General features: G+C 36.1%; 3 protein-coding genes and 1 pseudogene across 3 annotated transcripts; 3 read left to right on the top strand and 1 right to left on the bottom strand.

Annotated features, from left to right (window-relative positions):
* Positions 1–203: 203 nt before the first annotated feature.
* Positions 204–4,698, top strand: LOC111309441 (putative disease resistance protein At3g14460). The gene is made up of 2 exons (XM_022908498.2): positions 204–4,191; positions 4,326–4,698. The coding sequence occupies exons 1-2, from the start codon at positions 280–282 to the stop codon at positions 4,401–4,403; spliced, it is 3,990 nt and encodes a 1,329-aa protein (XP_022764233.2). The 5' UTR covers positions 204–279; the 3' UTR covers positions 4,404–4,698.
* Positions 4,699–5,549: 851 nt separating this feature from the next.
* On the top strand, positions 5,550–6,939 carry LOC111309664 (BTB/POZ domain-containing protein At3g56230-like; annotated as a pseudogene).
* On the top strand, positions 6,815–9,952 carry LOC111309439 (BTB/POZ domain-containing protein At3g56230-like). The gene is made up of 4 exons (XM_089748721.1): positions 6,815–6,856; positions 7,348–7,433; positions 8,086–8,149; positions 9,111–9,952. The coding sequence occupies exons 1-4, from the start codon at positions 6,815–6,817 to the stop codon at positions 9,795–9,797; spliced, it is 879 nt and encodes a 292-aa protein (XP_089604847.1). The 3' UTR covers positions 9,798–9,952.
* A 276-nt stretch (positions 9,953–10,228) lies between these two features.
* On the bottom strand, positions 10,229–14,462 carry LOC111310005 (E3 ubiquitin-protein ligase SINAT2-like). Its single transcript, XM_022909079.2, has 4 exons — positions 14,139–14,462; positions 11,888–12,285; positions 10,980–11,366; positions 10,229–10,742 (listed from the first exon to the last, which is right to left on the bottom strand). The coding sequence occupies exons 2-4, from the start codon at positions 12,104–12,106 to the stop codon at positions 10,422–10,424; spliced, it is 927 nt and encodes a 308-aa protein (XP_022764814.2). The 5' UTR covers positions 12,107–12,285; positions 14,139–14,462; the 3' UTR covers positions 10,229–10,421.
* Between the last annotated feature and the right edge of the window lie 119 nt (positions 14,463–14,581).

Raw genomic sequence — 14,581 nt, 5'->3', positions numbered from 1 at the left:
AAATTATTATTTAAAACTTAGCCTACTCAACTAAAATTTCTTTCCTTTGCAGTTCAGGGCTTTCGTAATTTAACCCGCATTTACACCTAATGCATCTTAAACTACTAGTGTCCCCTAATCACTAAAAGTTTATTATTATTACACCCAAATGAAAGTGTTCCCCTTCCTTTTATTAGTCACGGAAGCAAAACTCTCAAAATTCCACCGTTGAAACCTCATCAGATCTAGCAAAATCAGTCTGTTTCTTGCACTTTGTCTCATCATCTGCTAGCCTTCAACATGCCTGGTGTATCTACTTCCATTCGGGTTCTTTTGGGAAAGCTTCAGTCGGTTCTAGAATCAGACTTCCCAAAAAAGCATAAAAAATCTGCTTCATACTTGGAAATGCTTCAATCGAGGCTGTCGAGTATTAGCGCTGTGATTTCGGGTGCTGAGGAGCAGCAAAAAGAAGATAACAGCGTGAAGTATTGGCTTCAGAAGCTCGAAGATGTTGTCTACGACGCAGACGATCTTGCGGATGAGATTTTGTACGACGACACGAGAAGCAAACTGGAAGGTGAATCTCAAAAAGTACTAACATCTTTGCCACGCCAGTTCATTCCTTCTTTTGGGAAACAATATGGAAAGGGTATGAAATTAGAGATCAAGCAAATTGTGAAAGTTATTGAACTCCTTGATGATGAAAAAAACAGATTTAACTTCAAGGCAAGAAAATACGAAGAATTCCGATACTCAGACAGATTGACTACAAGTTCTTTGGTTGATGAAGCCCAAGTCGTTGGTAGATCTGAAGACAGGAATAAAATCGTTCGCTTGTTACTGTCAGGGGATGCAAAACTTGATGGGATTGCCATAGTGGGCATGGGGGGGTGTGGAAAGACCACCCTTGCTAAGCTTGTATACAACAATGATAAGGTGCGTCGGCGTTTTGACCTTCAAGCATGGATAAGTGTTTCCTTGGACTTTGACATTCTGAAAATCACCAGGGCAATTGTTGAGGCCACTACTTCGCCTAGTCCTAAGAGCTACAACCTAGATCTGCTTCAAAGTGTATTGCGTGATAGCTTAGCCGGAAAGAGATTTCTACTTGTCTTAGACGATGTTTGGAACGAAGATATAATAAAATGGGATGCCCTAAAAATTCTTCTGAAATCTGGTGCAAGGGGAAGCAAGATCCTTATTACCACACGCAGCAGAAATGTTGCGCGTGTTATGGGCTGTTCCACTTGTTTTGAACTAAGCCTATTATCGCTGGAGGAAAGCTGGTCTTTGTTTCAAAAGTCTGCATATGCTGGGATGGGTCAAAGTGTTCCGAGAGATCTTGCGGATATTGGCATGGAAATTGTGAAGAAATGCCATGGCTTACCTTTGGCTGTAATGGCAATGGGGGGCCTCTTGCGTTACAAAAGGACCCGTGAAGAGTGGCATCAAGTCCTGGACAGCAGCATATCATTGACAACCGAAGCTGAGGGACCAATTTTTCCAATTCTGCGTTTGAGCTATGATTACCTCCCCGATCATCTAAAGCACTGTTTTGCTTTTTGTTCCTTATTTCCCCTAGATTATGAGCTTGAGAAGGAAGAAATGGTCCTCTTGTGGATGGCAGAAGGCTTTCTAGCAAACTCTGGTGGCCAATCTTTGGAGCAGGTAGGTGCTAAATGCTTTGACGGTTTATTAGAGAGGTCATTGTTTATACAAGATGGCTTGTTCTTTAAAATGCATGATCTTGTGCATGATTTAGTAACTTTTGCATCCGGAGAAGAATTTTATTTATTACAAGGCAATCATCCAATACCTAAGAGGACACGCCATATATCCTTTTTAGCCAGCCAATATGATGCCTCTCAGAAACTACAGGGCATTCATGAAGCTAAGAACTTAAGGACGTTCTTTCTAATTAATTCTCCTTCAGATCATGGATCTTGTCAATTAAGTCCTCGTACATTGGAGGATATTTGTTCAAGACAACAAAGATTGCGAGTCCTATCTTTATCTCAATATCAAGATGCTCGATTGCCCGATTCAATAGGCAAATTGAAGCATCTACGTTATCTAGACCTCTCTGAAAGTGCATTACATAGTTTGCCTAAATCATTGTGTACTCTGTACTATCTAGAAACACTGCTGTTGACAAACTGTGTAAAACTTATAATGTTACCAGAAAGCTTTGTCAAGCTGTTCAACTTGAGACATCTCAACATTAAGGGAGCTGGTTTGAAACAGATGCCAAAAGAAATGAGCAGATTGAAAAACCTTCAGACTTTGACAAATTTTATTGTGGGCAATGGGCTGAATATCAAAGAGTTGGGTGCACTAGATCTTCACGGAACACTGTTCATTTCGAACTTGCAAAATATATCCTTCCCATCTGATGCATCTGATGCCATGTTGAAAGCTAAGAGATATCTCAATGAACTACGGTTGGAATGGAGCAGCAATGAAAGCAATCCAGCCAAGGACATGCAGACGGTGCTGGAGAATCTAGAGCCTTCTAAAGAGCTGAAAAACCTTACAATTCAATATTATGGGGGTACAGAGTTCCCGTCCTGGTTGTGTGACTCTTCATTCTCAAACATAGTGTTTCTATGTCTCCGTAACTGCAATAATTGCTCTTCTTTGCCTCCACTTGGGCAGCTGCCATCACTAGAACACCTCATAATTGAAAGGATTGTTGCAGTAAGTAGCATCGGCCATGAATTCTATAGGGTGGATGGATCCATTTCTAAACCTTATCATTCTTTGAAGACTTTAACATTTGAAGGAATGAGACAATGGGAACAGTGGATATCACTTCAAGATGAAGAATTTCCTTGCCTGCAGAAGCTTTATCTGATAAACTGTCCAAAACTGGAGGGTGGTTTACCAAAGAGCCTTCCTTCCTTGGTAGAACTGAGGATCTCTGATTGTCAGATGCTTGCAGCTTTACTTCCAAGGACTCCAGATACTTGTAAAGTGGAGTTAAACAATTGTGATCAGGTGCGGCAGAGAAGTAATGGTGATAATCAGTCAAGAACTAGTGATGTTGAAGAACCATCCCAATTTCCTTCAAGTGTAAGTGAGATTTCAGGTTATCATCAACGTGATGACTTTTCAGACTCCATACCAAGTAAGAAACTGCTAGAGGATGATTCTTTTTCATCTGCCTCTTCTGTGACTTTCAAAGTGTCAAGTATCACAAAATTAATGGACTTACCACCCAGGTTGCCCAGCCTCAAAATTGAGAGATGTAATGCCTTGGAGTCCCTACCTACAGGAATACTGGACAGACCTCTTCTTCAACGTCTTTATATCATCGATTGTGATTCACTCAAAACCTTTCCTCAACTTCATCAACCCAGTTCATTGAAAAGACTTTATATCCGCAACTGCAGAAACTTTGAGTTTCCTCAACATATTGAAATGGCAAATCAGTTTGTTCGCCTTGAAAATTTATATTTGGGGAGCAGTTGCGATTCTCTGGTGTCCTTCTCCTTGAATTCCTTCCCGAATCTTAAAACTCTTAGTCTGTGGGACTGCGAAAATCTTCAAAGTCTTTCAATCGAGAAGGGTTTGCAAAACGATGTAAAGTCACTTGAGGTCTTAGAAATTCGGGATTGTCCTAATTTGACAACTTTTCCTAAAGAGGGATTGCAAGCACTGAACCTGACATCACTTGTTTTGTCCAACTGCAACAACCTCAAGTCACTCCCACGGTGGATGCAAAGCCTCAAATCTCTTCAGTCACTGCATATAAACAAATGTAGGGAATTGGAGCCACTTCCACCATGGCGCCTGCCTTCCAGCTTAAATATACTTTGCATCTCTCTTTGTGACAAAATAACTCCTCAGACAGCGTGGGAGTTGCATAAACTTCCTTCTCTTAGTCATTTCGAGATTGAAGGTGGATGCCAAGAAATGTTGTCATTTCCGGAGGATAGTCTGCTGCCAACTAATCTCAAATCTTTACGCATCAGCAGCCTGTTGAATCTCAAATCCCTGGATAAAAATGGGCTTCAACAACTCACTTCGCTTCGAATTCTAGAAATAAAAGATTGTAACGAGCTTCGTTCCTTGCCTGAAGATGGGCTACCTCACTCTCTGCATCATCTTAGTATCACGGACTGTTCTTCACTGAATCCGAAGCTTCAAAAGAGGAAAGGAAAGGAGTGGTTCAAGATAGCTCATATTCCTTCCATCCATGTTGGTGATCAGGTAAGAATCTCATAAACATCTCTAGAAGAGTCCTTTTGCAGGATTCAAGGATGAAAAATATACGTGTGAAAAAAAACAGTGACAAATGAAGGTCGTCCTAGTTTCTTAATGCATCATATTTCTTGCATTTTCAGGTCATTGAAGATGCTGATTTCTCTTCTACAACAATGAATTTGTCAGACATGCCAGTTACTTTTAACATAAAAAAGTAAGAGTGACTTGGTGACCTCAATCCTTAGTACAAGAAATGTGATAATTAGCAATAAAAATTTCATGTAATGCTGTAAGATGTTTTACAAAATATGTTTGTAATAACTTCTATGCACACTTATTGCAGCATGAGACTTTTATCATGTTAAAAAAATGTTGTGCAAAGGATTGCAAATAGTAGTGTTTTAAACAGCATTAACAATAATATTGTATTTATTTTTGTTGTAAAATATAATTTGTACTTGTCTTTTGCAACATAATACCATATATGTTGTGAAAAAATATATATTTTGTTTTTACTTTTCATTACTATTTTGATGCAATTATGCTCTAGACACTCGCCTCTCTTGAACTTGATCACCAGGTTTGACACAAGAAGTTCAACAGTACAAACAAATTGTTTGACTCTATACATTCAACTAATACACAATGGTATTATCACATGATCCATATCATGAATTTATATATTATGATGCCTACATATCATGAGATTACTTAGTCAAATCATTGCTGTTTATGGGAGAGGGGTAGCTAGTGAGGTTGATTGTATTGGATGTTAGTTCCTAGTGTAAAATGTAAATAAACAATTTGATGCATGCTTTTACTAGTGTGGGATTGTTGAAGAGGAATTGTCATAAAGTTTGGTCAAGATGGCTATGGAAGCCGGATGTTCTTTGAAGTTTGAATCAATCTTTTTTCCAATTAAAATATATTTTATATACATTTGTTTATGCAAGACATGAACTAACTCAAAACACATTTCCAGCCAACTTCCCGTTTTTCCCTTGACTGACAACAACACACATCTACCTTCTTTTTTTTTTTTCAATATACAGTCATCCATTGACTCTTCTACCCGTCTTTAATGCTCTAATTATCCATGTTTTTCCATCAAATTCATTTTTTGCCAACTTTCATTAAATACTTAATTATATTTTTATGATAGTTATGTGATCTATTAGTAGAATATTGTATTCTTAGTTTCTATAACTAAGCTTCAATCTTGATATCCTTAAATATGAAAAAAAAGAAAAGAAAAGAAGCAAATTATCTATTTAGTTTAAGTTATTATTGGATGAACGATGAACTCTGCCATCTAATATTTGAATTCAAAATAGGATATTGCTTCTCCTTCTTCCTCCTTTCTATCTTTCATCTTCCTCTCATAATTTTTTATTCTGCAAAAAGTTTTGTGATAGACAAAAAAGGCAAATGGATTGCTCAATATGTAGTTCAATGCCAGTGATTCTAAGGCATCTAAGGAATACAATATGTGGAGCATGCTATGGGGCAAGAAATGGAATAACCTTGATGAACAAGCTTGAAAATGATCATTGTAAAGGAACTAACAAAGACAGTAATATTCCTGTTGCATCTTCACCAAATTCCTGTAAGGCAAGGCCTGCTTTCATGTTTCCTTTCTTAATTCGGTGGCCCAGTCCTTGCAATCAATCATTTCGAACCTCGATCCTTTCATGTTTTCCTGTTGCATTTTCTGTTTGTACCGGTGCAGTAAATGTATGGTTTGAACTGCTATGATTCTGTAATTGCTGTTAGAAATCTGCATTCGAATTATTTCGGTATGGAAAATGATGCCTAACTTTATATCTTACCGACTTCTTATGAAGTAGGGACATGCCTGAACCCTTGCGTGCACGTGTCATATCCGGGTTAAAGTATCTGTTTTTCTTTGTGTTAGCCACGGCCACTTGCAAATCTTACCAAATGGATAACAAGCATGAAGGATATAGAAGATGATTTGAATAAGAAAATAATCTTCTTGAGTGGACTTGTTGTGGTTTTCAGAGAACAAATTCACATTGACATTCAGTTCAAACCTGCAACAATGGGGCTTCCATACCAGCACACAGAGGCTTACTGGATCTTTAATTTCCACATTTTTTTTTCTGTAAACTAAAATCAATTATTCATTTACTGAATTTATAGGCAGCAGGATCAGAGATATTCAGGAGCATGCTTGACTCTGCCAGAGTTGAATACTGTAAAGAACTTGAGTGTTTCTTTACAGTGGAAACTCGCCCTTCGACAAGTTAGAGAAGCATGTCTTCTCATAGTTTGTTGCAGCTGATAAGTATGAGATTCAACACTTTCAAGATTTCAGCAAACGGTACATGCTAAGTTCCTTGAATGCCTGAAATGTTCTTGAAATTTTAGAGATCTCAAATGTTTGTTCAAACAAGACATTAAAGGAAACTACCTTGAACTTCAATATTGCTAGAAACATGGAGGATATAGTTTTCTCAGCTAAGTATGAAGTTTTTCCATCCAAGAACCCTCATCTCGGTATGCAGATTACAAGGGCATTTTTAATGGATGCCAAAACCAGAAAAATTAATGGAGTTTAACTACCATTCCGTTTGAAGAAGAAATCAATCAACAGAAAATATCTGATATGTTCATGCAAAGACAATTAAGGGGAAATCACCAAGAATATGTAGAATATATCTTACATGCAAAGATGCATGCAAAGCAATAAAATTCTGATTTGTTAAAAAAAATGATAATTAGCTTGTTTGAGCTCATCATTGATTAATGGAAAAAAAAATAATCGAAAGGATGTATAAAGAAAAGATTAAAAAAAAAAAAAGATAAAATTTATATTGTTTTACAAGAAAAATCCAATTTAATCCATCTAAGTTGAAAAATGTTCAACTTTTAACCTCATAAATCAGATTTTATCAAGGTAACTTTTTAGAGTATATTCTTTTGGGTAATCTTTCATTCATTTTCCTGGCAATTGCCATACACGTGGGAAGCACGTGAACCAAAAAAGTAGCTGAACCGGGACGGTCCGGCTTCAAACAAGACAAACCGAAAAATCCTTCCTGTATAAAACGCCGGCTCTCTTCCTCTGCGACTCTGCAAGTCTGCGAGGCTCCAACGGCGATGATTTCTTATTCCAAAAAAAAAAAGTTGGGTTATTAGGGATTCGGACCCTCTGCCTTGGCGAACTTCTTCTGCCAACTCTGGTTCTTTCCCCTTCGTTCGACCCTTGACTATATATTATACAGGTTCTTATTTTTTTCTTAAAAAAAAAAAAGAAAAATACTATGGGTTAATTTAGTTGATTTTGGTACTTAACTTATGATTATTCAAATTGTTATATGGGAAGATTAAAATGATTATTACATGTTATATTTTCTTAAAGGTGAGTAAGTGTTTGTTTGTGTTCACTTCTGGATCAATGGTTTTCGAAAAGAAAATCAAAATTAATATTAAGTTTTGTAGGAATTAAAGAAATTCAAAAGAGAGTGTTGCGATTTTAATCTCACGTCAAATGTGTGTAATTTCGATGTGGGTTCATGCCTCTATCCTTTAAGAGTTCTAAAAAATCTTACTTTTGCACAGAAAAAAAAAATTATTAATTTGTATTTGGTGTGGAGGAGGAAAAAAATAGAGGGAAAGAAAGATATTATGAGTAAAATTGTAAACAAAATTATTAATTTAAGTTGAATGATTGATTTTATCTTGTTTTTAGAAGAATTGGATTTGGAAAGAAGGGAAAGGTGTAAATCTACTGCGGTGTATAGAAAAAAAAAAAAATTTCTTTTAGTAACTGAAAAATGTTTACTAAATATCAAATAACAAAGTGTTAAGCAAAAGACGGTGCCTAAGTTGATCAAGTAGAATTCTTGTTTTAGCTAATGTTCTCTCTATTTGTAGAAAACCCCGCTTCGACAACTTCAATTTCCAGTTCCACGACTGCACAAACATCAGCAAGTACAAGGTACTTTTATTTTATGAATGCTTTTTTTGTCAAATTATTTAATGACTGTTAATATCAGAATAAAAAACAGAAATGGGTTATAGGTCGATTGTTGACTATGGGACTAAAGCTCCTTTAAGCATGGGATTTGGTTAGAAAATACAGTTGTCGCTAATGATGGTTTTGCGCTTTTGTCATTCGTTGCAAATGATAGCTTGTCGGCTTCTTCTTTGTCAGGTTCCTCATTGGTTTCTGTCTCACATAACTTTTCTTTCTCTGTTTCTCTCAGGACAAATTCAACTGTCACTATAGTGAATGACGTAATTTATTTTCTTTTTCTAAATTTTTGTGACATAATATCCTTGTTTTAACCTATTCTGTCTATATTGGCAATTAAACTAATCAATGTTATGTACTAAGGGGCTAGTTAACTTCCATAACAAAAAACAGCAGCCAGCAAATTGACCACCAGCAGTATATAATTTCTGTAATAACTTCATAACTTTGGCTAGTTTAAACATATAGGGATAAAATAAAAGTTATTGTTCTTGACTTATTATGAAGAAATGCTTATTCTGAGATGTCTGTGAAAAGTATTATTCCCTTAATTTTCTTTTTTCATTATATCTTTAATCATTGATTAAAAATGATATCATTCAAAATCTCCTTCATATGTTTGAAATTCTGCTATAAGTCCCTTTTATTTTGGGTATCACAGTGCCCAATCTCAACTTTTCATTGACCACATTGTATGTGCAGCAACTGAATTGAGGATATCTTAGCACCTGAAAAAGGGGCTAAAATATCAAATGTGTCTGAGACAGTTCGCTTTGTTTCTGAACAGGGATGAGGGGAAGTACATATAAAAGTAGTCTCTAAATTGTTAGATATAAATGCTAAATGATTATTTTAACAATTTAGAAATAAATATTAACATCTATGTTCCTGGATGTGCTATGCTTGGTCATGTGCAAATCTCAAGAAACCGTTGACTGGCTCGAAGGATACTGAAGATGATTTGAAAAAGAGAGTAAGTTTCTTAAGCAGATTTGTGGTGGCATTCAAGGAACAAAGCCACACTGATATACAGCTTAAGCCTAAAAATGGGCCCTGCATACCAGCACACAAGGCTTTGCTGGTAAAAATCCCTATCTATACCTGCATTACACATCCTTTAGTTTTTTCTACAAAGATTGATCAAGGTTTAGCAATTGTGTGGGCAGCAAGATCTGAAATCTTTAAGAATATACTGGACTCAGACGGCTGCAAGGCTCCACCAAGGGGTACTGATACAATCACTCTGTCTGAGTTGAGCACTGAAGAGCTTGAGTCTCTCTTAGAGTTTCTTTATACTGGGAACTTGCCCTTAGATAAGTTGGAGAAGCATGTTTTCGCGCTATATGTCTCAGCTGATAAGTATGAGATTCCATACTTACAGGAGTCCTGTGAACGTTACATGCTGAATTCCATGAATATATCTAATGCTATTGAAATTTTAGAGATTGCGGATGTTCATTCAAACACGAAACTGAAGGAAACTGCTTTGAACTTCGTTGTCCAAAACATGAAAAGTATAGTTTCCTCACAGAAGTATGAAGATTTTGCTTCCGGTAACCCGCATCTTTGCGTGCAGATTACAAGGGCGTATGTTGATGCGAAAAGCCATTAACTTGGCTTGTTGATGCTTAAAGCCATGCAATCAAGGGTAAGGGAATGTGTAAAGATCAATATAACTATGACTTCTTGGAACAAATTATACTTTTAATGAATCACTGAACCAGTCCATGTGTTAATAGATTAGAATATTGTATTTTGTTTAGCTTATTGTTGGCTCTTCTATGTTTTTATTGTTCCTTACTATTTTCTTCACAATAGTTGATAAATTACTCTCAATATATGATTTATCAGAAATAATAATTTTCTAATCTGTTAACCATACATTTAAATACAAAAAAGATCTCTAATTTTTAATAAAATGTATAATTTATTTTATTTTGAACATTAATATTTTGAATTGATATGACATTTTAACTATTTATTCATTTTCATTTTCAATTACACACAAAGACAGATATATATATATATAAATTTCCGCAAATCTGTATAATGCTGAAATTAATATCATAAAAATTAAGTAATAAAATCCATTGCAAATCATAGTCCCCTCACAATGTGATATATTTATCTACAAAATTTACAGAAATTTGCTTGAATCTTGCAAGCTTTTTATTTTATATATATAATTTCTGGTACCTACTTTAACAACAATATGTCAGATTTCATTTTTCTGGAGTTACTGTTCTTTCCAAATACGGCCAGCCACTTTCAGCTTCAGCTCCTGCCTATCACCACCTGAGAAGAAGAGTGCCAGGTTCCTTTGAATGATAAGTCCATCTTGACTATCTCGAACTTTCCGATGACTATCACGAATGCTTCTAGGAACTCCTTGCCATATAAACTTTCTGCCATTGCCACCAACTTCCAGGCTGTAACTGAATTCTCTTGCCTCATCTTCATCACCCATGAATCGCAGGAAGGCCATGTAAACTGGTGCCATTCCTATATGAAAAGCCTCAAAGTGCAAGCAAAATTGTCGACCGAAACAGTTGAAAACCTGCAGAACCATCTATGGCTTTAACTATGGATCAACCTGAATGGAACTTCATGAATAGGAAAGCACTCATTAAAGTTTGTTACAATTCCCATGCTAAACATCTGTCAATATTTAATTGGTTTACAAAAGGATTTGGATCAGATAAGAGATCTGTTTGAGATGATGTATGAAAGTTTGTGCACTTGTTACCGGTATGTGTATGTCACAGAGGGGGAGGAAGAGGGCAAGAGATCTTACAGTTAACATCCATGTGGCATTTTCGACTTCATGGGGATTGGATTTGACATATCTGTGGTTGAAAGTACATCCATCGTGCATGTCAACCTTGTGATCACTCTTGAGATGCGTGACAAGAAATGGAATATCACCAGTGACAGAGCATTCGGCTCCCGCATAAGGGCAACTGTATGGGCGATATCTACAGTTTTTTTCATGCTTCAGCTTGCTGTAGTATGGAAAAATATCTTGACAACCCAGAATCTGATATCTGCAAGGAAGTTCCAGTGACTCGGCTACTTTCTCCAGAGCCAGACACCTTATATTTCCAAGCTCATTGCGGCAAGTTGGGCAAGAATTGTGAACTCTAGCCTTGCAAATTGAACATACAGTGTGGCCGTTGGGACACTAACATAAAAGATATGAAAAGATGTGTCACTATAAGAATATTGAAGTAGAAGCTTTATGTTATAATTGTTAGATATCGATGCAATCAAGGAGATCAAAATGTAAAACTTACTCTCTAACACACTTTTACTCATGCATACCAATTATTATAGCACTCTCCATATACCTATCAGCTGCCTAGCCGTCAGGCATCCAAAATGGTTCAATCAAGGAGTAGCATAATCACAAAATGCATATACCAGAATAGCAGTTAAAAGATTTGGGAAAAGGTGTCCAGCTTTGCGGTTCATAAATTATACGAGATACTAATTTCTTCAATCTTGATTAAAAAAGGCAAACCCCGGTGCACAAAGCTCTCCGCTTTGCGAGGGAGTGAAGGTCCATAGTTTGCAGTCTTCCCACATTATATCAAATGCCAATGGTTAAACAATTTGACTTTGATACAAGCATAAAATCTCGAGGAGAATTAATCTCCAAATGCTTTGTGAATTTTTTTTTTTTGGCATGTAAAATGAAGCTACCTGGTAAATTGGAGGATACATCAAATTTATGCAAACAGGACACTCAAGTAGTTCATGCACATCATTTGTTGACGTAGCTCCCAGATTTCCACCTAAACCAGTTGCAGCTTTTCTTAATGGGGAACCTCCTGAGTCTGCACTTGATGTTGCCATATCATAAGCTGAAAATCCAACGCGGGACTCTATCACATCTTTGCAGATACCACCGCCAGGTGCCATAGTTCTAGCTTTGAATGTTAATGCCAGCACACACTCTTTACTAGATCTAGTATAGTGCTAACAATGCAGAGGAGGACGAAAGATGAATTGGACCTTCTCTCTCAACTACTCATTTGCAAAAGTTTCATAACGTTTTTCTGCATTTCTCTCACTTTCTAATATCTATAAAATGCATTCCCCTGCCAATAAAAAGTATTAGACATTAGAAGTTCAATCCATCTGACTCAAGGATAAACCATGAATTTTCTCCAGAAAAGAACAAAAAGGTTAAAGGGCAGCTATGTACTTTAGAATTCATCTTGACAAAGTCAAAAGCCATGAAGAATTTCATGAAGTTCAAGATAGAGATTGGCAACAAGCGATGAACCAGTTAACAATACCAAGAAGGTGCACTGAGCACTGGTACTAAATCCACAATAGATCATAGTTTTATCAAACACATCGAAGATTACAATCTACAGTTAACCATACCAACATGACTGCTTCGTCATTATAGTACCTTAAGAAGTAATCCAAAATTTCTAGTGCTACAATTACGTATTTTGTTACAAGTTCAAGACAAAGCCTGTGATGCTTGAGGAAAATCTTGATTGTCACTGCAGTCTCCTCCTAAAACTACCATTTAACTCGGAGGTTCTGGCTTGTCATCTCAAAAGCAGCCAAAGAAAAAAGGATTATCTTATAAAGGAAAGTTTTAACAACCTAATCTTCGCATATTGGAATTTTACCGGTAAACAGTTGAAGATGGATAAAGCTAAAACAATAATCAAGCTCAAAAATGAAAAGATGTTCAACTCCAATAATCCAGTGTTAAAAGTCAGCACCAGAATGTTCTTCTCAAATTTCAAAATTAAATAACAACATTCAATGAAGGTGTATTAATTTGATACAAAAGCAACTTGAGGTGCAGGAGACTATTAAACACCCAAATGTGAAGGTCTTGGTCAATATTGAAAATGCTGTATATTCACTAATAGAAATGCACCTGAAATTTCTTTACACGTCCCATCAATAAAGAAACTTATGAATGCTTAACATATATTATAAACCTTTTTTGAAACCGATGGACACTTTGACAAATCAACCAATCTTCTAGAGACAATTCTAAGTTTCTAACCAACAATCGAAATTCATCTCATTTATACATTAAATGACAGAAGAGCAAAAGAAAAAACTACATCCCTTCTGTCGGTTTTCTTTATGTCAAAATAAACATTAGCACCTCCTAAACTGCTAGATTTCTGTTAAAATCTCTATCGAAACAACATTACCCGCCTATCGCTACAATTTTACCGAAAAGTAGCATGCTAAAACCATGCTATACAACCACCATTAGAACTCCTCTAAGACACTTGACAAACTGTAGATTCTGCAACCACTTCACTTCCAAGTAATCAAGGGAACGTATTGGTTTAGCATCAGAATGAAATGATAATGAGATGCATGCTTATTATTCTCAAGCTCTAACCAGGCAGCAGGTTCCCATTTCCCTCTTTCCTTTTTTGAGTGGTGGATCTATTTTAGGATTGAAAATTTCAAACAGCTCAATATGTAAATCAGAAAAGTATGAAGAGTAAACTATTCTGGGATCCAACTACTAGTAAAAGAGGATATTTGTAAAAGACAACTTCAGGAAAGAAAAGAAAAACAACAAAAAGCCTAAAAAAAAAAAAAAAGCATAAACGGAACCTAGAGGCACTCGTGAGGCTCACTTGAACAGCCCAAAATGGCAAAGTTACCAGCAAATCAATCACTTGAATATGGAAAACCATTTCCCCCCTCTCCTATCAAGAAATTTCCATTTCAGAAGCATAAGGTATCCAGAAAAAAAAAACCCAATTTTAGATGACCAAAAAACAGCCAAATGAACCAAAATCCAGTTCCAAATACCAAAGTTACCCAATCGAAAATTGACAAATAATCAAAATAGATAGAAAAAAAAAAATTTAAAAGCAATACCCAGAAGAAAATCCAAGCTCAAAAGCTCAAATCAATCAACAAAAAGAACAAAAACAAACTCACCAAAACTTACCAAGATGAAAAATTTTATCAGCTCATCCAGTTTCAACTGACCAAATAACGGTAACAGCCAGACCAAACCCAGTTTGCAGTTGCATTGGAATATTCAAAGGGATCCAATCCCACTTTTTAAAGCATCACTAAAAATTGAATCGTTTCATACAAGAAAGAAATAAAGAAAGAAAGGGGTAAACGTGGAGGAAAGGCCGTTAAAGTCGGCTCCGCAAATTGCGTGTCCTAAAAACCTGAACAAAAGAGTCAAAGATTGTTAGATTTGGATCTCCTCTCTGTTCACATACTGACATATCCAAGCATGCGCTTGCACTTAGACAAGATTAAACTAACTTGTCCAAATTATGAGTTGGCTTATGAAATGACCACTTTAAAAAAAAAAAAAAAAAAAAATATTTGTTTCTAATAAAATATAATTTGAGATAAAATAGCTTGCCCCCGTCT

The sequence above is a fragment of the Durio zibethinus genome, chromosome 19 (genome assembly GCF_047325235.1).
Source record: "Durio zibethinus cultivar Kanyao isolate XHJ-2024 chromosome 19, ASM4732523v1, whole genome shotgun sequence".
NCBI classification, from domain to species: domain Eukaryota; kingdom Viridiplantae; phylum Streptophyta; class Magnoliopsida; order Malvales; family Malvaceae; genus Durio; species Durio zibethinus.
The sequence above is the reverse complement of the archived record's forward strand: the minus strand, read 5'-3'. Positions and strand labels throughout refer to the sequence as shown.